The sequence below is a fragment of the Anoplophora glabripennis genome, unplaced genomic scaffold (genome assembly GCF_000390285.2).
Source record: "Anoplophora glabripennis isolate ALB-LARVAE unplaced genomic scaffold, Agla_2.0 scaffold104, whole genome shotgun sequence".
Lineage (NCBI taxonomy): Eukaryota > Metazoa > Arthropoda > Insecta > Coleoptera > Cerambycidae > Anoplophora > Anoplophora glabripennis.
In genome coordinates, this window is record NW_019416210.1 from 216572 (window position 1) to 238964 (window position 22393).

Below are 22393 nucleotides of genomic sequence, written 5' to 3' on the forward strand. Positions count from 1 at the left end.
CAATTACTCCGACAGTCCATTGGTAGTTGAAGTCGAAGGCCTTCTTGGTCGAGGATCATCTTCAATTTTGACTGACGACCATTTTTAAATCGTGAACACCATTCGTAACGTCGCATACGACCATGAGTATCGTTTCCGAACGCTTGTTTCCAACGTTTCCGTGAAAATTTTCCCCAGTTTCCCGCAAAATTTTACGATGCGTCGTTGTTCCGGAAAATCGCACATTTCAAAAATCGTCACTAAAACCGTTGAGTGAGAAATAGCATTGTTGTTGTTGTTTCTGAACAGACCTCGTACAGTAAATATTAAAGCAGAGAAATGCAAACCATATTTTTAGAGGCAAAATATGCTTCAATATCTTTACTTTGCAGGTGTCAATAGTTTTAAGGAGACCGATCAGCGAGTAATTTGGGTTAAGGTTGGAATTATAAACAAGACAATAATGCAACTACTGATATATTCACTTGCAGTGGCCATAAAAAAAGATTTATTATATTCAGAGTGCACTGAAAAATCGGAAAATTAGAATATAAAAAAACTGATTATAAATTCAGTTTTTTTTTATTCTGTTATACTCTGCAACATAAAAATGAATGTATATTGTCAACTTTCCAAAAATAATCCCGGAAAGTCGTAAAAGAGAATCTGATTGTACGAACATTTTATGCCTTAACTGTACCTTTGGCTTCACCTTGGACCTTACCTTATCGATATGCAAAACCATTAGAATTGCTAAACTTTTGAACGGTTTCCTTTAATCGCGATTTAGGTCACGCGATCTACTCGTGTGAGGTGTTGTTTGTTTAGCAATTATTATACTTTTAAAAGTATGTATATGATGATGTATCTTATTGCATTGTGACTATTTTTAGAAGCGAGATAATACACATTTCCATTTGTAAATGAAAAGCTCTGCGCCATACCACAAACACGAAGATAAGAAGTGTCGCGTGATATTCCTTTAAAATGACCTTATTTTAGTTGTAATACTTTGCTATCAGTATTAGAATTATTTAGATATTTTGTATTCAGCAATATATTGATTGATTGAACCCCGCTTGTTTTTATCTCAGTATACATTAAGTAATAATATAAATTAATATTCCATTTTCTAAAATTGCACATTATAATTACAATTACTAACTAGTAATTAACGTGACACAAACTAAATTTAATTAAAAAAAATATGGTATCCTAAATAGTGCATAAAGGTAATGTCATAATCTTTGGTTGTACAACACATTATCAGATAAAGTGCAATAAAAATGCATTTTGTAGCACGATATTTGGTTATATTTAAATTATTTTCACACTTGCGTCCACATTCTTATTGATGTTCACAGTCAGTGCTGTCCTAATTTACAAATTGCTTCTCTAACCGTTCATCGATCGTAAAACTTCGTGCATAACGTCACGTAGGTATTCATTAACTTATAAATGTTACGAAATCGCAATTATCAGTTGTCTGTGTACAAATAAAACAGCTATACCTTTAATATATTATTTATTTTTATGCATGCACGACTACAATCTATACCTAGTCCTATATATTTATATTGTTAGCAAAATAAATAATTATGCATAATTATTTTTGTAAGTGATTCTTTTATAATGTCATCAATTTTGTCTTTACCCACTTCTGGCAGAAAACCCAATGCTTTGATGGGTGGACTTAGTTTTTTGTTTTTTTTTAATGATTTTTTCATTTTTTTAAATATTTTTTTGCTGATTGTAGTATTTGCAAACACTCCTTTCTTATTCGAGCTCGTCCCGACTCAGCCTGAACCTGGCGAAATCCTCGAAAACGATATTATCCTCGTCGTCGTTAGTGAAGCTCTGCTGGTACCTAGACTTTTCCAGGGACCTCATTTTCTTAAGGGCTTGAGCCCTTTCCTTTTCGATACTACCAGGGGCTGGGTGCAACAGCTTGAAGGGCACATCAGTGATCAGTTCACCCCCAAGCGTGCCGCAGTTCAACTTCACTCTCAGGGAGTATGAAATGACGATACCTATGGCATCGATGGGACATTTTCCTTCGGGAACCAAGGTGGAGCTGGCTAGATTAGCGTCATCGTCGCGCAGGCGACCGTCTAGGGCTACGCCTCTACGATCTTTATTGCTGGAGGCCAAGGGCACCAGGTAGGCTACCTTGGTGAAGCTAGCGCCCGGGGTGATGGGACAACCTTCGCGTGTTTCCAGGCTAGCCACGTATTTGGAGAACTGGGCATTTACCATGGTCACCTATAAGTCAGAAGAAATTTTAAGAAACTCACTGAATATTGCGTCAACTTTTATCCTCACCTCACAGTGTTGCACGACGTACACTTTGATGTTCCGTACTTGCTTCCTTGAATTATTGCTGATCATAATGTTAGCAGCTACCTTTTCGCCGTGGTAATAGGTATCTTTATCCAAGGTGACCTCCAAGCTGATCTTTCCGCTGGAGAAGGTGAACCCTTTGGAGATCAAAGAACTTGGAAGACGTGTAACTCCTTTGACTAGCGGAGCATATTGGAGTTTTTTAATTGCCAATTGGACGGTGCTGCGCTTGTGGCCCTTGTCTTCCTCATTAGCTCCCACATAGCATTTCACGTAGTACTCGACGCCTAGAGGCTTTCCTTGGTCATCTTCGCCTGAAAGCCACATTCATTCATCTTAACCTGTTTTTAATGATCATGATCATCCCAATTTTGTTCGGGAACGTGGTACAATCATTTTTGAATACTCACCTGGTTGGAGAGTGACGGAGCAGGGGGCCATCTCGGGGAAGTGAAATGTGAAGGGGTAGGCGTTCGGTCCCATCTTCTTCACCAATTTCTCTTGGATCGGGGTCAGCTGTTCTTTCTCTTTCTTCGAAGGGGCTATCTGGTCGGTGTCTATGACCATCTCCTTACTGAATTTGACGCCCATGACCTCATCCTCCTCCCGGCCATAGCGGTACACCGTGAGCACCTGGCCGTAAACTCTCCGCCCTTGGAGATAGGCATCGTCGACAACGACGACTCCATCGATGGGATCGACGTGGTCTAGGTGGTCTATGAAGTCCCTCTTTCCCAGGTAAACGGTGACTTTACCATTTGGTGTTGTCTTTTTGAATACTTTGACTGCAACAACCATTTGTTGTGGAGAAGGGACCGAAATATTCTCGACGACTAGTTCGATAGTGTGAGTTGATACTTCTACCAAAAGTGATGTTGCTGCCGTTTTGTTTTCTATTTATATGGTCGCGTAAGGTTTCGTTTGAGGATGGTAATTAGATTATCTTAAATTGGATTTGGATATACGAATTCTTCTAAGATGTTTGCGTCATATTACCCTGGTTGTAGAAACAATGTGACTTCACGCGCGTGTCTATTTTTTAATTTCTAATTTTCATTTTTTTAATATACTTATGTAAGTATTTACTTACTCGGCGCAATTCTGGATCCCAAAATACATTATTCTAGTATTTTAGGTCATTGCTAAGCAATCATCAGAAAACAGTACGAGGAAGTTACTTTCCCGTATCCGTTTTTTTTTTCTATATTTTAGACAGTAAATAAATACTCGTAGATAAATCAACATATCTTTATTGAACATTCACATATCGTACGTTTATTATATTTGTTTATATTTATAATAATGTTTTCATATTAATTATCATAAGCAGTTAGATTACAGATTAGATAATAAAAACTCCCTAGTGTGTAATAATATTGATTGCAATTTCAGAAAAAAATAAATAAAAATACCTCCTGCAAAAGCACATTTCCGAACATGTTTGTTGAACTCGGATTAAGGCTTCGGCCAACATTTACATCGTCCGAATGTATTGTTTTTAGTACTAGATACACAATGTGCTATTATTTCAAGATACAATAGAGACAGACTTTTTTTTTAACTTATCTCAAAGACACCAATAAGGAAATATGTAGGCAACAAAAATGAATCATGTTGACACTGACAAATAAATGATTGTGAATTATGTTAAATGTATATTTCGTTATCGTTATCTTTGTTTGTTACTTTATTACGTGGGATTATGCTTTTTTATGTAATATGCGATGATGTAATTTTATTAAATATCAAAATATTGAGATTGGGATAAATCCAAATCATTAAAATATTTTAAGTAATAAACGCTAATATTACGGTTGTACAAACTATTTTTAAAAATTGTGCTGAATAAGATAAATATGCCATTATTACCATTTTCTTATTCCATAATGTAAAAGTAAAGCTATGCGAAAAAAATGATAATCAAATTGTCTATATTTCTACTTGTAACTTATTCATCAGCGCTATAGATTTTTTTTACAAGGGTCGTGAGCCGATATTTTGTCTTGTTTTTAAGATACAGAATTTATTTCAATAAATATTCAAAATGTCTTCAACTTCCCAACATCTAAACATTTTTCACACCTTCGGATTAGTTCCTTGTGGGTCGCTGCTCTAATAGAATTCGATGTTAGATGCTCGAACGCTTGCCTTGCTCTATGCATACAATTTTCCTTCGCTGTTACTGGAGTACTATACACACCATTTTTTAGTATCCCAAATAAAATAGCATATATCACCGGATTCTATTAGAGCACCGACCCACAAGGAACTAAACAAATTTGACAATTAAAAACCTGTGACAGTTGTCATGTTGATTGTTACTTACCTATCACGGCCAATCTAAAATGTGCGAAACAGGTGGAAACATCATTTTAAGAAAAAGAAAATGTTTATTCGTAAATAAAATGAAAACCACTGGGATTAGGTATAGAGAAACTTTAACGAAGTTACACTTAATTTTAGTACAGAATACGAATACGTTAAAAAAATTAGTTTTCCACATTTTCTGGACTTCATATTCGATATTTTTTTTTGACCACCCTGTATAAAAACTGGAAAATTTTCATGTCAAATTCGATAAATTAGGTCTTCCTCTACAAAATGTCCTATTTGTCCAAATAAAAAATAAACCTATGTTTCCGGGAAAACTAAATTTTGCTGACGGTCTGCATCTGTCAATGTTTGCTTAAAAATCAAAATATCTCGGAAACGGTCAATCTTAAGTATGGAGTGTGCTATATGTTTTCAACTTAAAAATAGATGTTCTTTCCAAAAATGCAATAATATGTAGGGGGTTTTTTGAGGTTAAGGTTTTTATATCGTATTTCTCGTATTGGAATATAAAATTTTATTTTACAGAATGAAGTATTTTCAAGTTGCATTATTGGAAAACACAATTGACTGTCTCAAAGTGGACTAGCTCGTATTCTTAATGTACAGGTTTGTTTGCAAACGAATGGGGGTCGATTGTTTAGAACAAAATATACCTATTAATTTAGATCAATTTTGCTTCTTTAAAAAATTACGGATCCTCAAAAAAAAAATGAAATTAGATTGTACTAACTTGTAGTTTGATCTAATTCCGTTTGTTTTCAACTAAGAAAACTACTCTTGGAGTATCGGCCACTGATTACTGGGAACTCATTACGAAAGGGAAGCTGGTTTACTTTAGGCATATTAATTCCGTTTTTCTCAAATATTTTTCGCGATCCGAACAGTTACCGTTTTTTTGTGTAGGTACACTTAAATTTTNTTGAAACATTTGAATTATATGTACATTGATTCGTTTGGTTTAGTTTTGGTTGAATTGAAGATGATATTTTGTTGGCCGTATTGGTTTTATTTTTGACGGATTCGTCTATGTAGCCTTCTGCTACGGCGGTGGACTTCCATCCACCGTGTCTTTTGAGAGCAGTAATATCCCCGCCTGCGTCAACCAGTATTGTTGCAGAAGATCTGCGGAAACTGTGCCCAGAATATTGTTCTGGATTCGGCAATTTGAGGAAAGCAGCGATATCCTTTCCCATTTTTGTAAATTTGTTTATCCCAATTCTCTGAGTTGTACATTTACCATTTTGGAAATTTAAAAAGAATGTGTCACTGGTTACATGACTTGGTCGAAGACTTATATATGTCTTGCATATTTTGTAAAAGTTATCCGTAACAGTAAATTTTCCCAGTTTCGCTGAAACTTTGATATGTTGTAGAGAATCAGAAAACAAGATATACCTACGTATTTTTTTATTTACAAATCTAATACGATTTGATAATTTTTTATAAAACCGATCGGCAATTATTTTGAATTGCGCAGTATTTTGATCCCTGGGTTTGCATCCCTTATTTTTTTTATGGATAAATATAATTTTTTGTGTGCTTTGTCAAAAATGTTAAAAAAACTCAAATAGTGACCCAATTACTTTTGTTCTTAATTAAATTGATTTTACAATTTGACATATTTCGGTATTTTTCAAAAAAACTTTTTTGATCTGTTGTGTTCTATTAGATATGTACTTCTTTCGCTTATTTATTTTTGCATTTTAAGAACTAATACCTAAATCTAATGATATGACTTTATCAAAAAAAACTACTAGAAATATGTTTAAGCTTGATATGAATTAGCTCAATACGTTTTAAAGTAAATACACAATTCACCTATGTTTCGAATAGCAGCAATATTTTTACCAAAGAAGCCTATATGGTGCAGTTTCCGCCGCAAATTAGGAACATCGACCAAACAAAGCAGCTCCGCTCGCAAAAAGAAAAATCGCAAAATTTTCACCAATCTTTCCAAAATTTTTCGCAAGGCTCCGCAGACATCGCGATTGCCATCAAATCGCTCCCGAAATATCTACGTCTATGCACGCAAGTACGCGATCGAGCGCTGCGCGCCTTAGAAACCATAAACAGAAGAATATAAAAAATTATGAATGTTTGCAAATTTATCACTTAAGTTTCTAAACTTCAACCGCCGAACCACCCGGATGAGAATATCGCTGCCGAAAATCCTCCATTCCATCGAACGACGATACAGCGTGTGTCACTCCTTCCTTGAGGTCGCCGACGAGAACCAACAGCGGAAAATTTTTGAAATCGTTATTAACACCAGACCTGCAACTCCATAGAGAAGGACGTACTAGCCAAGAGTTCAGTTTTTCCTGACCAAAAAATCCTGAAGCTAAACCGGATCGTATAACAGGTCGCCTAGAGGAATCCACTATTACAGAGTACCAACATCCACTCTGTGTTTCCGCAGTTATTTAACCAGAGCATTTCTATAATTGTATTACTATTTTAAAAGAATTAATAAAGCTCATATATTTTAAACCGCAATCAGAGTTCTAATTCTCATAAAATTATCAAAACCGAGCACAACGTTCCCACAGTTTCACGCTGCAACTTTACGTACTGACACTCCACGGAGGCAGTACACAACAGTGCTTCTAACCGCTGCAGAGAGACTGATTTTCATACTCTAGGGCAGGGGTCGGCAAGTAATTTTATGTGGGGTCCGGATACTTTTGAAAATTTTTAACGAAGTCCAGAAAAAAATTCATATTTCTTATTTTTTATTTTAATTTGGACTCAAATTTAATTTGCTTACTAACCATTAAGAACTCACACACTCATACAATTGTAAAATACTAGAAAAAATTATAATATTGGCACTTAAACGTAAAAAACATTTTTTTAGTCATTTATTTGAGTAATTTATACTTTCAAAAAATTTTTGGCGGTCCAGTATTTTACCTTCCGCGGTCCGGACCTGGACCGCGGTTCGCCAGTTGCCGACCCTTGGTCTAAACCTTTGCGTTTTAAATTGAGAAAAAATTTCACATGAAGGTTTAAACAAATTTGAAGCCGTCCCTGGTGCGGCAGCCGGCTATACCTTTGATATCAAAGTTGCCGCGCGCCGCTGTGCGAAAGCGCTGAGAGATTTCTGTACAACACAGTGGGAAATATTAGAAAAATTTCTAACCACGCCTCAAAACTATTCAAATATACTACTGATTTTTTTTTATTCTTTCCGAAATTACCTGCACTATAATGTTGCGGTGAGGTAATTGGAATATATGCCTAGAATTTTTTCAAAATGGCCGAGTAATCTCTAGCCTCAAACTTGATCATACGAAGTTTGACATATTCCGTATCTAAAAATGAAAAAAAGCATGTACTAAATACTGCCAAACAAAAAAAATCATAAACATTAAACATATTCCTAAATCATGAATCTATATCCAAAACATAAACTCTATAAATCTTAACCTAAAACGAACATACTCAATTTTTTCTAAACTTGTGAGTATAAATCCATAAAAATGGTACTTTTAAGTGTGCAACCAATATTTGAGGTTATGTTTTGGGTCTAGATTCATGATTTAGAAATATGTTTAATGTTTATGATTTTTTTTTATTTGGCAGCCTTTAGTACATAATTTTCTTTTTTTTTTTTCATTTTTAAATACCGAATATGTCAAACTTCGTATGATCGAGTTTGAGTCTAGAGATTACTCGGCCATTTTGAAAAAATTCTGGGCATATATTCCAATTACCTCACCGGAACTTTATAGTACAGGTAATTTCGGAAGGACTAAAAAAAAAAATCAGTACTATTTGATTAGTTTTGAAGCGTGACTCGATTTTTTTCCAATATTTGCTCTGCAACGTGAGGATTTGCATCACACCAATAGTGAATGATTTGAAAATTTATTATGCCGTCTCTAGTAAAACAACATTCATCTATAAAAAACATCTTGCTTGTAAAATCCGGATCTTGTGCTATTTGATGTCGAAATCACTAGCAAAATTCCACACGGGGTTGAAAATCGATGTTATTTAATAGCCGAACCCTTTATACATGATAGGAGTGTAATAATTGTTCCCGTAGTGTACACCACACGGTACCATTGCGCCTTGAATCTTCCTTAACGAGGTTTATGATGATTTCTTTTTTGTTGAAAACATGCTGCGGCCTTTCGCGTCCACGACCGTAAGATGGACATTACCTGTATCTCGTAACCTTTTAACCTCCTTTTGCACTGTCCTACAGGTTGTCGCATTCTGGCCGTGCACGTGCACAAGATGCACAGAGTCGGCTTACATTTTTGGTTAATTTTCTTAATTTTCTCGAAAACAGAAGCATTTAGATCAACAGTTGCTTAAGTTGCTCATTTTCGTGCCCTTTATCACATTTTTCAAAGAACGCACTTATTTCAGAAACGCCCTGTATAGAACTTTAATATAAAATTTGAACCTTGTAGAAAAATTTAAATTTATCAAAACTTCTACAGTTCCTATTCTATTCTATTTATTTATTTTTCCATATACAAAGAAATAAAGCAAATTGAGCTTTTTTAGTCTAGAGTAGTCGACATATCCTGGAAATAGCGTTTTTCGTGGAAACTACTGAAGATTCTGGAAACGGATTTTATTTTAAGTGGTTATATATTGCTCAAATGTAGGATAAAAACTATACAGGGTATCCTGAATTGCATATTACGAATTTTACGTGGTAATAGCAGTGGCGGCGCGTCAGGTGACGCAAGTGATGATTTTTTAAATTGCCAAAGACCTGTGCCTTATTCTCTCGATATGGAAAAAAGGGAAAGTGGTTGTGTGGAAGTGTTCATTTAAAAAACTTTTCTGTATGCCGTGTTTAATTGCGGGTGTAAAGTCGGGCGTGTGGAATAAGAAAGGATTTAACAATTTTGGGAACGTCACGCGAGGTTGTCATAACCACAAAGCTTTTTTGGAACATCCATGTACGGTGTGCGTTAATGTTCGCAGGAAGTCCACATGCCGAACTAATATTTCTATTTTTTATAAAATCTAAATGAAATTCCTTCTCACGTACGTCAGTTTTTCGGTAATATTGCAAATGCAACTAAAAATTTCCAGATTCATTTAAAGCCGTTTGACCTTGAAAATTTGAAAATTTTCACCAGCGGCGCTTTTTTTTCTTTTTACAATCAATGAATATGCTTCACCTATTCTCAATGTCACGAGCCGCCACTGGGTTATAGAATATGTACAAAATCTAAAGTTTATAACATAGGTCGTGGGCTTTGTTTTTTGATATACAGAGATGAAATAAAAATAGTCACATTTAAAATGTTTGGTGTACATTGATAAAACATCTAATTATGGACAAAAATTTGCCGAGTTGATACATGAATTTGTCAAACAGTTGCGGAGATTTTGTGAAATACCGCCGAATTATTTGGAAGTTGGTTTTAAGCAAAATGGTTTTTGAATTATTACTTTTTTAAATCTAAAATAATCCTCGGATATGATTGGATATGTCGAAACTAACTTCAAAATTATACGTTGCACAAAAAAAATTGGATGAATTAGTTAGAAATTAAATTTTAAATAAAATAAAATTGTTCAATAAAACCGTCGATGCTAAAATTTTTAATTTTCTGCTGGATAATCCCGTAAAAAAATATTTTTTATCGTCTGATAGTTACATTATATTTAAAATTATATTTCTAACAAAAAAACTCCTATATTGTTTTTGTGAATCATTAGAGTTATGTTGAAGGCTTGCTTTAAATTTTTAAAAATAATTTCTCATAAAAAAAGACTAACCGGAATTAATCACTCATACATATATTCAGTAGCGCCGAAACTCTGGGGTTCTTAGAGATGGATCTCCTAGCATCTTCGCTCTCATGTAAAGCCAGATGGACCATGTGGATTTTCCAGCTGTGTATATTTTCACCGCTAGTGGTCATTTTTTTGGCACAAAACATTGGTTTGTGCTGGCAGAGAGCGACCTACTAATCTACGTAAACATGACTAGTGTCGCAATAGGCGAAATATACTTTTTCACTAATAATACTATGGCGTGCTGGATTNATTTTTTCATTTTTTTAAATATTTTTTTGCTGATTGTAGTATTTGCAAACACTCCTTTCTTATTCGAGCTCGTCCCGACTCAGCCTGAACCTGGCGAAATCCTCGAAAACGATATTATCCTCGTCGTCGTTAGTGAAGCTCTGCTGGTACCTAGACTTTTCCAGGGACCTCATTTTCTTAAGGGCTTGAGCCCTTTCCTTTTCGATACTACCAGGGGCTGGGTGCAACAGCTTGAAGGGCACATCAGTGATCAGTTCACCCCCAAGCGTGCCGCAGTTCAACTTCACTCTCAGGGAGTATGAAATGACGATACCTATGGCATCGATGGGACATTTTCCTTCGGGAACCAAGGTGGAGCTGGCTAGATTAGCGTCATCGTCGCGCAGGCGACCGTCTAGGGCTACGCCTCTACGATCTTTATTGCTGGAGGCCAAGGGCACCAGGTAGGCTACCTTGGTGAAGCTAGCGCCCGGGGTGATGGGACAACCTTCGCGTGTTTCCAGGCTAGCCACGTATTTGGAGAACTGGGCATTTACCATGGTCACCTATAAGTCAGAAGAAATTTTAAGAAACTCACTGAATATTGCGTCAACTTTTATCCTCACCTCACAGTGTTGCACGACGTACACTTTGATGTTCCGTACTTGCTTCCTTGAATTATTGCTGATCATAATGTTAGCAGCTACCTTTTCGCCGTGGTAATAGGTATCTTTATCCAAGGTGACCTCCAAGCTGATCTTTCCGCTGGAGAAGGTGAACCCTTTGGAGATCAAAGAACTTGGAAGACGTGTAACTCCTTTGACTAGCGGAGCATATTGGAGTTTTTTAATTGCCAATTGGACGGTGCTGCGCTTGTGGCCCTTGTCTTCCTCATTAGCTCCCACATAGCATTTCACGTAGTACTCGACGCCTAGAGGCTTTCCTTGGTCATCTTCGCCTGAAAGCCACATTCATTCATCTTAACCTGTTTTTAATGATCATGATCATCCCAATTTTGTTCGGGAACGTGGTACAATCATTTTTGAATACTCACCTGGTTGGAGAGTGACGGAGCAGGGGGCCATCTCGGGGAAGTGAAATGTGAAGGGGTAGGCGTTCGGTCCCATCTTCTTCACCAATTTCTCTTGGATCGGGGTCAGCTGTTCTTTCTCTTTCTTCGAAGGGGCTATCTGGTCGGTGTCTATGACCATCTCCTTACTGAATTTGACGCCCATGACCTCATCCTCCTCTCGGCCATAGCGGTACACCGTGAGCACCTGGCCGTAAACTCTCCGCCCTTGGAGATAGGCATCGTCGACAACGACGACTCCATCGATGGGATCGACGTGGTCGAGGTGGTCTATGAAGTCCCTCTTTCCCAGGTAAACGGTGACTTTACCATTTGGTGTTGTCTTTTTGAATACTTTGACTGCAACAACCATTTGTTGTGGAGAAGGGACCGAAATATTCTCGACGACTAGTTCGATAGTGTGAGTTGATACTTCTACCAAAAGTGATGTTGCTGCCGTTTTGTTTTCTATTTATATGGTCGCGTAAGGTTTCGTTTGAGGATGGTAATTAGATTATCTTAAATTGGATTTGGATATACGAATTCTTCTAAGATGTTTGCGTCATATTACCCTGGTTGTAGAAACAATGTGACTTCACGCGCGTGTCTATTTTTTAATTTCTAATTTTCATTTTTTTAATATACTTATGTAAGTATTTACTTACTCGGCGCAATTCTGGATCCCAAAATACATTATTCTAGTATTTTAGGTCATTGCTAAGCAATCATCAGAAAACAGTACGAGGAAGTTACTTTCCCGTATCCGTTTTTTTTTCTATATTTTAGACAGTAAATAAATACTCGTAGATAAATCAACATATCTTTATTGAACATTCACATATCGTACGTTTATTATATTTGTTTATATTTATAATAATGTTTTCATATTAATTATCATAAGCAGTTAGATTACAGATTAGATAATAAAAACTCCCTAGTGTGTAATAATATTGATTGCAATTTCAGAAAAAAATAAATAAAAATACCTCCTGCAAAAGCACATTTCCGAACATGTTTGTTGAACTCGGATTAAGGCTTCGGCCAACATTTACATCGTCCGAATGTATTGTTTTTAGTACTAGATACACAATGTGCTATTATTTCAAGATACAATAGAGACAGACTTTTTTTTCAACTTATCTCAAAGACACCAATAAGGAAATATGTAGGCAACAAACATGAATCATGTTGACACTAACAAATAAATGATTGTGAATTATGTTAAATGTATATTTCGTTATCGTTATCTTTGTTTGTTACTTTATTACGTGGGATTATGCTTTTTTATGTAATATGCGATGATGTAATTTTATTAAATATCAAAATATTGAGATTGTGATAAATCCAAATCATTAAAATATTTTAAGTAATAAACGCTAATATTACGGTTGTACAAACTATTTTTAAAAATTGTGCTGAATAAGATAAATATGCCATTATTACCATTTTCTTATTCCATAATGTAAAAGTAAAGCTATGCGAAAAAAATGATAATCAAATTGTCTATATTTCTACTTGTAACTTATTCATCAGCGCTATAGATGTTTTTTTCCAAGGGTCGTGAGCCGATATTTTGTCTTGTTTTTAAGATACAGAATTTATTTCAATAAATATTCAAAATGTCTTCAACTTCCCAACATCTAAACATTTTTCACACCTTCGGATTAGTTCCTTGTGGGTCGCTGCTCTAATAGAATTCGATGTTAGATGCTCGAACGCTTGCCTTACTCTATGCATACAATTTTCCTTCGCTGTTACTGGAGTACTATACACACCATTTTTTAGTATCCCAAATAAAATAGCATATATCACCGGATTCTATTAGAGCACCGACCCACAAGGAACTAAACAAATTTGACAATTAAAAACCTGTGACAGTTGTCATGTTGATTGTTACTTACCTATCACGGCCAACCTAAAATGTGCGAAACAGGTGGAAACATCATTTTAAGAAAAAGAAAATGTTTATTCGTAAATAAAATGAAAACCACTGGGATTAGGTATAGAGAAACTTTAACAAAGTTACACTTAATTTTAGTACAGAATACGAATACGTTAAAAAAATTAGTTTTCCACATTTTCTGGACTTCATATTCGATATTTTTTTTGACCACCCTGTATAAAAACTGGAAAATTTTCATGTCAAATTCGATAAATTAGGTCTTCCTCTACAAAATGTCCTATTTGTCCAAATAAAAAATAAACCTATGTTTCCGGGAAAACTAAATTTTGCTGACGGTCTGCATCTGTCAATGTTTGCTTAAAAATCAAAATATATCGGAAACGGTCAATCTTAAGTATGGAGTGTGCTATATGTTTTCAACTTAAAAATAGATGTTCTTTCCAAAAATGCAATAATATGTAGGGGGTTCCATTTAAAATAAGAAAGTTAGTATCGACTTCCGGTATAACCGGAAGTACGATGACCTTGANAAAATATGTGCGAAGCCTCCTTGGAATGCCTGTATGAAAGTTTTATCTCGGTTTTGATTTGCGAATTTTTTGTTCGATTTATTGAAATGTTTGTATTAATTTACAATAAATTGAATAACATCTAAGACAACATAAGACAAAAGTATAAAAATTTAAGTATCGGCCAGGATCCGACACTGGTTATCGAACTGCATGTTACTTGGGTGAATGACCAAACAGTTTACGCTGGCTTCGCAAAGGTCCTGTAGCGAGATCTGCGTCGGAATAGGAACAGTGGCACTTTTGAAAAACGCCTTTCTTTGAATTGTGGCAGTCCCAATTAATTGACGATTTGTAAACTATCTTGATTCATGTTGACCCTAAGGCCTTGCTTTGTTGCGAATTTGGTAAAATTTGGACTGCCTTTTGGAGTACCGAAAATTCGAAACTGTGATGAAAATTTTCGCTACTTCCTACGATGTCGGTGGCGGCTGGGCCATTAAGGGTATGCGCTATAACTTTTGGCGCCAATCAGGGCTTCGTAGAGGATTTTCCCGAAATTTTGGAAACGCGCGAAATTCCGTTTGCCTGTGCTACCTACACCTTCTGATATGCGTTGTAGCGTCTACGATATTCTGTCTATGGTTTTGTAGTTTTAGCGGGATTTCTGCGCCGTAGATAGTCCGATCTTTGCTCTATATCAGCGATCTTCAAACTTTTATGACTTGCAGAATCCGGTCAACATTTCAATTTTTTTGAGGTACCACCACACCTAAAAAAAATTTCCAACAAATTTTTTACTGATTATACAGGGTAGCCCATCGAAAACGTACCGCAAGGCATTACAGGGTAGTAAAGAACTTTTCGGCAAAATCCAAAAACAGGTAAAATTTGTTTCTGAGGGGAACAACTTTTAGCTCAAAAAGCATACCAAAATCTTCAACCCCCTAAGTGGGGGTGCTATCCCCTAAATTTTTTCAGATGGGAATGGGGGTCAAGTAGGTCATTAGAAAGGGCTTTTAATTCTCTATACATCGATTCTTACTTTTTGAAAATCGATTCATTATTTTAGAAAATATGCAGCTTTGAAAATACGAACAATATTTTTGACGAGAAATGCGAAAATCGATTTAATTTTACTTCAAAACTTACGGTATTAGTCAAGTAAATGCTGAAAATGTTGTCCGCCAACTTGCATACAATGATACAGGTTGTCTTCAAACCGTTGTCGAACATTCTGGAGCACTTGCGGTGTTACTTCGCGACATACATTAATGATTCGTCCTCGCAGATCTTCCAAGGTATCAGGTGGAGTGCTGTAAACTTTGCTTTTAATGTGCCCCCAGAGAAAGAAATCTAAAGGATTTAAGTCGGGTGACCGAGGGGGCCACTCAATTGCACCTCTTCGTCCTATCCAGCGTCCTGGAAACGTCTCATTTAGGTAATTGCGCACATTGAGCGAGTAATGTGGAGGAGCTCCGTCTTGCTGGAAAATCAGTTCGTGTTCATTGTAAGCAGGGTCGTCCTCTATGATATTTGTTAGAGCTGGGTCGATGACATTTTGTAGTAAATCCAAGTACATATCGCCTGTCAAATTTCCAGGAAGGAAAAAAGGACCTACAATGGAATTTCCAAAAATACCTGCCCATACATTCAACTTCTGGGGGTGTTGGGAGTGTGTCTCATGGAAAATCCTTGGATTGGTATCAGCCCAGTAACGACAATTATGGCGATTCACTAAACCATTCAAGAAGAACGTACACTCGTCCGAAAAACACACATTAAAGAGGAAATTATCGTTTATCGCTCGTTCAGTCATTATTTCGCAAAATTGCAAACGACGATCAAAATCGTCTTCATTTAGCTCTTGCACTAGCCGAATCTTATAAGGATGGAATTTGTATTTTTTTAATATTCGTTGGACACTTGTACGACTCACTCCTGTCGCAGTAGCCAATTGCATTGTACTCAGCGTACTATCCATTGCCACTTGCCCCAATACCGCTATTTCCGTAGGTTCATTTAGTACCGGATTTTCAACCTGCCTCTTTTTGTTATGAACGGAGCCAGTTTCGCGAAATTTGGCCACCAATTCGCGAACAATTTTTCCAGACGCATGTTTCTCAGGATGCCGTTGGTTGAACAGTTCGGCGACCCGATTTCCGCATTCATTGTTTTTGAAAAAAAGCTCAATAATTTCTACTCTTTCTGGAATTGAGTACACCATAATTAATCAATTTAAAAGACTCGGCAGTATTGGTACTCTTCAACTACAAGTCACAAGACAGTTATCTAGCAACTTCTTGTGGCCTATCTAAATACGAAACAAAAAGCGGACAATTTTTTGCTCACCAAAATCAGGCTAAAGAATTCGCAAATCAGAAAAAAAAAAAGCGAATTCTTTTGAAGGAATTTACCAAGCTAATACCGTAAGTTTTGAAGTAAAATTAAATCGATTTTCGCATTTCTCGTCAAAAATATTGTTCGTATTTTCAAAGCTGCATATTTTCTAAAATAATGGATCGATTTTCAAAAAGTAAGAATCGATGTATAGAGAATTAAAAGCCCTTTCTAATGACCCCCCACTTGACCCCCATTCCCATTTAAAAAAATTTGGGGGATGGCACCCCCACTTAGGTGGTTGAAGATTTTGCTATGCTTTTTGCGCCAAAAGTTGTCCCCCTCAGAAGCAAACTTTACCTGTTTTTGGATTTTGCCGAAAAGTTCATTACTACCCTGTAATGCCTTGCGGTACGTTTTCGAGGGGTACCCTGTATAATATATTTATAAATATTAGTTATAAGTAAGAATATACATTTTTTTTAACTTTGTAGTATCGATAGATATTGTTAATTTCAAAATTTTGTATTTTTGACTGAATCGCGGAAACCTCAGTGAGGTTGTGCACACAGCACAGTTTGAATACCGCTGCTCTATACCGTTCGTATTGACGCACTGTAGACAAATTAAGATTTAACAGACAATTTCACGTTTTTAATGATAGTTTAAGTTACAGTCAAAAAAGTTTCCAAATGAAATCAGCTATTCTAAAAAAAAAAAAATTGTGTGTAGTCCCTACACAAGTAGTAAAAAAAATATTGGCCGACTTGCCTGTACCATTATTTTTTTAACATTCGCACGTTGCCAAAATTATTTTGGAAAGCATCAAACAAAACTTCAAGCTGGTACCTACTACTTTTTAATTTAGGATTTTTTCCTAAAACTAAAACTAAATTAAAGATGTTAAAGGCTTCAGTTAATATGCTTGTATAACTGGAGAAATTTCATTTGAGCCCTGAATACTCGAATCAGAAACAGTGCACTTGAAGCAGGATGAAATGGAAATATAGGCAGGTAACCACTGCGCATCGCTCAAATGAATTTAGTTTACTGTAGTATGATGAGTTGCGTACCATGAAAACTAATTTCAAACAATTTTAAATCTCAAATAATTTATAGGAGACAGAAAGAAAAAATGAACAACAAGTTTGACATAATTAATTTGTATAACAAGTATTGTTAGGTAAAGTTTAATTGATACTTCTAATTCCCAATTATCTTTCTTTTTAGCTGCAAACCAATTTCGTAATCGTTGATGATATTATGGATAAATCAGAAAATCGGCGTGGCGTTCCTTGTTGGTTCAGAAATCCAGATGTCGGCTTGCAAGCTATCAATGACGCTATCCTCGTAGAGTGTGGGCTATACCAATTACTAAAGAAGCATTTCTCTTCCCTCCCCTGTTATGTCCCTATCCTTGAATTGTTCCACGATATTACCTTTAAGACTTCTATGGGGCAGTCATTGGACGGCCTTAGTATGAAAGATGACAAACCTAGATTGGATGTCTTCGATATGAACCGCTATTTAACAACTGTAAAATATAAGTGCGGATATTATACATTCCAACTTCCCGTTGCTTGTGGTCTGTTCTTAGCTAATATATTTGACGAAGAATTACACCGTCAAGCCAAGACAATCCTTTTGGAAATTGGAACATTCTTTCAGATACAGGTTGGTTGATTTAGAAACTAATAAGCATGTCATATAAGCTTCAATGCAAAATGAAACTATATATGATATTAAGGTGTATTGCATGGTTAACAGCCGTATCGCAGCGATCATCAAGACTGACTATTCTCGTCAAAACAGACAAACCAAATCTCCGAGACTTAAAAAAAACTTTTTGTCGGTTAGAACTTCTTAGATCTCTTCTGATTCCGATGGCAGTGGTTAGTTTTAATCAAATTTCTCATGTAGATAGCTACTATGCGAGAACTGAAATGCATAGTTTGGAGTCTGTATTAAAAACTGTGGAATCTTTGTAGGATCATAGAGCATTTTGGAAAGTTTTATTTTTTGTCGTCAGAAATCCACCTTGAAAGTTTGTTGCCACATCGCTGTTAGACCTTATAATTGAACGTTTCTAAAACTCTTGCTTAGGTTTCGTACACCTTGAAAAGAAATTCTTTATTTCAGGATGACTTTTTGGATTGCTTTGGCAATCCGGAAGTGACAGGAAAGAAGGGGAATGACATCAAAGAAGGCAAATGCTCTTGGCTAGCAGTAGTCGCTTTGCAAAGAGCCAACCCTGCCCAACGGAAATTAATGGAGGAGCATTATGGAAGAGATGAACAGCAGTCCATTCAAATTATACGCAACTTATACGAGGAACTGAGTCTTCCTTCCACTTACGCGACTTACGAAGAGGAAAGCTTTAATTTAATTCGTACCCAAGTTCAACAAATTTCCAAGGGGTTGCCTCATGATTTATTCTTCAAACTTATGAAACAAATATATAAACGCGACTTCTAAATTTTGTTCCGATTTTGAGGTTATGGGCGTTGGATGGGGGAGGGGAAAATGAATAATATTTTTTTATCGTAAATTTGAGGATGAATATTTGTGTACTGAAAGAAAAATCTAATTTATTTAGTAAATATAAATATTGATTAGATAGTATAGTAATAAAATATTTATTTACATATAATAGTTATGTTATTGAAATAATTTCTCTTTCTAGTTTTCCTGATTGGCAATAAGTATGTTTTTCGTTATTTTTATATGATTTTTTATGATATTCTTAGAATAAAATTTATGTACCTAGCTACTTATTTTTTTACACCTACATCCTAAATAAGGGGCACTTTAATTTTGTTGTTATTCATAAATTTAAATCAAATTGCATTAAAAAAAATTAAGATCAGCCAATTGAACAATACAAAGATGACTTTATGCTAGATGGCTTCTAGCTTCTAGGAACCTTATTGTTTGTGATATATGATAATCGTCAAAATGTCTATCATCAGAGCGTCCCAGTATTCCATACACAGTACCTTCATAAATGTTTACAAGCCACGTAACCTCGAGATTAGGCAACCAACATCGCAAGGCTGGTATTGGTAACGAAAATTCCCTAAATCTTGACGTCACCAATATTGATGATTCGTTTACAATTAACGATGACAAACCGTTACGTCTACGCTCCAAATAATACGATCGCTGATTTTTAATTTTACCGCAATTTAATGGCCAACATGAAGGAAATAAAATTACTGTTCCAAACAAAATTACTGGTCACGTGGCTTATAATCATTTATGAAATTAATCAATCAAAAGTGGTAACATATTGATAACGAAGCATGGGAATCAACCGTGTTTAGGGGATGATTTTCACGTCCACACAGTGGTGATGATGGCTTTAGTAATAAAAAAACTTCTAATGAAATTTGCGAAATTATAAATTAAGATATAGGCCGGGGAGAATTGGGAATTAGGTTTTTTGCTAAAAGTTGAATTTTATAGATTTGAAATTAAGCAAAAAATACACAAAACTAAAGCCTACATTTGTGTATTTGTAGAGATCGATCGTCATATTGTTCATAACAAAAGAAAAAAAATGCTCTTTTTCCAGTTTTTTGATCCGAAGATAAGACTCGAATCTACATGAGGTATACTTATCGATTTTGTTCCTGAGGAAATTGGCTACAAGAATAGGACAGTGAACAAGAAAAAGTGCAACATTTTCAGAATTAAATAAAAAGAACAATATTTTTTTTGTTTAAATTTAATCTAATTTTAATAAAAAAAATAATAAAAAATTAAATTAAATAAAAATTAAACCTTTAAATGGAAAAGAGAGGAAAGGAAAATTATTATTATTATTTTTTGTTTAAATTACTATGAAATTGACCAAAGTGGGATTAATTCAAGAGCGATTTTCTCAGAAACCGTTAAAGATAACGATTTGAAATAAGAGTACCTTTTTAACGTAAAACAGTTCGGGAAAACGAAATTTGCTGACCAATTTGTTAAAAAGTCAGATGAAAAAGTTACACACGCAAAGTACCAAGGCCCCCCCCCCTACCCACCCCAATGGACCTTGTGGAAATAAATGGATTAGTCCATCAAATTGCTCATCGAAATTTAGCTGTGTATACCAAATTTCATTCATTTATCACAACGCGATTGAGAGATATGAACTTTTTTACTTAGTTTTGATCATAGAATCGGCCCGTTCAGGGTTGGCAGCTAATTATGAGACACCCCGTATTTTCAAAATATATTTTTTCGTAATCACCTAATACATACATCTTTTTATTTTTTGTAAAATTATTTTCGTTGCAGTGATATCTATTTAAATTTTAGTTTAATATATTCAATTTTTCGAATTTCATAATGCTGCAAGATGAAGATATTGCGAAAAACAAGAAATCTTCTGTTTGTATCTATCAATTGATTATAAAAATATATATTTTTCAATTCATTTCAAGAACTCAGGAACCCTTTTTGAATTTTTTGTTTCGCAAATTTCGTTAGAAATTTTTTCATCAGCAATGTTCTTTGTGTGGACCTGGAAAGCATCTCCTAAAAACCAATAAGGGTCCCACGATTCATTATTAAAATATGATCACATTAATTTTCGCGAATCGTCACGGATTGGAAGCTGGTTCCTCTGCGGTTGCGGTTGCTGTTGCTGTACGTAGTAGTCTCTGGATTGCTGGTTGCTGCCGCACATATACCTACCACTGGACAATATACTCGATACGTTGCTGTACACTGCAGCATGTTGGTAACTTCTTTGAGGATTTTCACTCTCAGATTTAAATGTATCTGTTGGTCAAACTGTCAGCGCGCTGTAACTGCCACTAAACCAACAAGAGATCTTGGCAAGGTTGCCATATGCCTTATTTAAATTATAGGCTCCAAAAGTCCTAAAAAAAAAAACAGTTTTTAAAGAATTGATATATTTTGCGATTAAATAAATTACAGAACCCCATGTCACTAGAAATGTTTAATGCTATCCTTCGAGCATATACTACATGCCATTGCGAAAAGTGTGGCTGAGTGTACGAGAGAGGCAGACAGTATCTCAGTACATGCTGCCTCATTCTTCGCTTCAGCGACGGGAGCCCTGCGGGAGCCAATGAGCGTGAGCATTCATTTCCAACCAATACGTGCGTGCTAGAGTGAGACAACATACATATACTGAGATACCGTATGTCTCTCTCGCACACTCAGACACCTTTTTGGCCACATTCTACCTCCAATAGTATATGCTCGAAGATGCTATCATAAAAAATTAAAACTAGGGAAACATATACAGGGTGGTCCCGAGGTAATGGGCCAAAATTCATGGGTAGACTCCCGAAGCAAAAATATTGCGATTTAACAGAACTTACCTTAGTACAAAAGTTGATAGTTAAAGAGATACAGGGTGTTAAATGTAAAATATTATTTTAGTTTATTTTCATTTATTTCTTAATAAATGCAAATATCTACACAAAATTTTGGAGTTTGGGGTTCTTTGGATAGAGGAATTGAAATTTGTTCACATTTTGGTTATAGTTCATAGAGGGCGCCAGCTGCCGTAGATTGAAGGTGTTGGAAACGACATAACTTTTTGTACTTTAAGGTGACTCATCTTTGGTATCAAATTCTTATTTTCCTGCCTTTTTACACAAAAAAGGTGGACTTTATGAAAGTAGCTGTCGCGCACCCTTTCCGAAATATTTGGCTTTGAAACTTCCAATGCTAATAGTTGAAATAATTAAAATAATTTAGAAATGTCAAAAACAAGGATTTATTTAGAATTAAAAATTGTAATGAACAGTAAAATAGTAAACATTACTAAAAAATATGCCTCTTTGACAATAATTGCTCAAAATGTCCACCTCTAACTTCAATACATTTATCAACACGTTTATTAATTGTCTTATTTTAAAAGTATAAATCCTTAATGCGAAATGACTTTGC

At 35.5% G+C, this 22393-nt stretch overlaps 3 protein-coding genes across 4 annotated transcripts in view; 1 reads left to right on the forward strand and 2 right to left on the reverse strand.

Moving 5' to 3' along the window:
• The window catches only part of LOC108904827 (farnesyl pyrophosphate synthase), a 116573-nt gene extending 97330 nt beyond the window's left edge, over positions 1-19243 (forward strand). For both annotated transcript variants that reach the window (XM_018707505.2, XM_018707504.2), the window contains 2 exons: positions 17708-18151; positions 18617-19243. In XM_018707505.2, the coding sequence (XP_018563021.1) occupies positions 17708-18151; positions 18617-18952 (780 nt within the window). In that variant the 3' untranslated portion in view covers positions 18953-19243. The remainder of the gene's footprint in view (positions 1-17707; positions 18152-18616) is intronic.
• LOC111691380 (arrestin homolog) lies at positions 1446-3336 on the reverse strand. Its single transcript, XM_023454090.1, has 3 exons — positions 2730-3336; positions 2302-2633; positions 1446-2241 (listed from the first exon to the last, which is right to left on the reverse strand). Exons 1-3 carry the CDS (start codon positions 3115-3117, stop codon positions 1756-1758), a joined length of 1206 nt encoding a protein of 401 aa, XP_023309858.1. The 5' UTR covers positions 3118-3336; the 3' UTR covers positions 1446-1755.
• Positions 10690-12317, reverse strand: LOC108904828 (arrestin homolog). The gene is made up of 3 exons (XM_018707507.2): positions 11711-12317; positions 11283-11614; positions 10690-11222 (listed from the first exon to the last, which is right to left on the reverse strand). Exons 1-3 carry the CDS (start codon positions 12096-12098, stop codon positions 10737-10739), a joined length of 1206 nt encoding a protein of 401 aa, XP_018563023.1. The 5' UTR covers positions 12099-12317; the 3' UTR covers positions 10690-10736.
• Positions 19244-22393: the final 3150 nt, after the last annotated feature.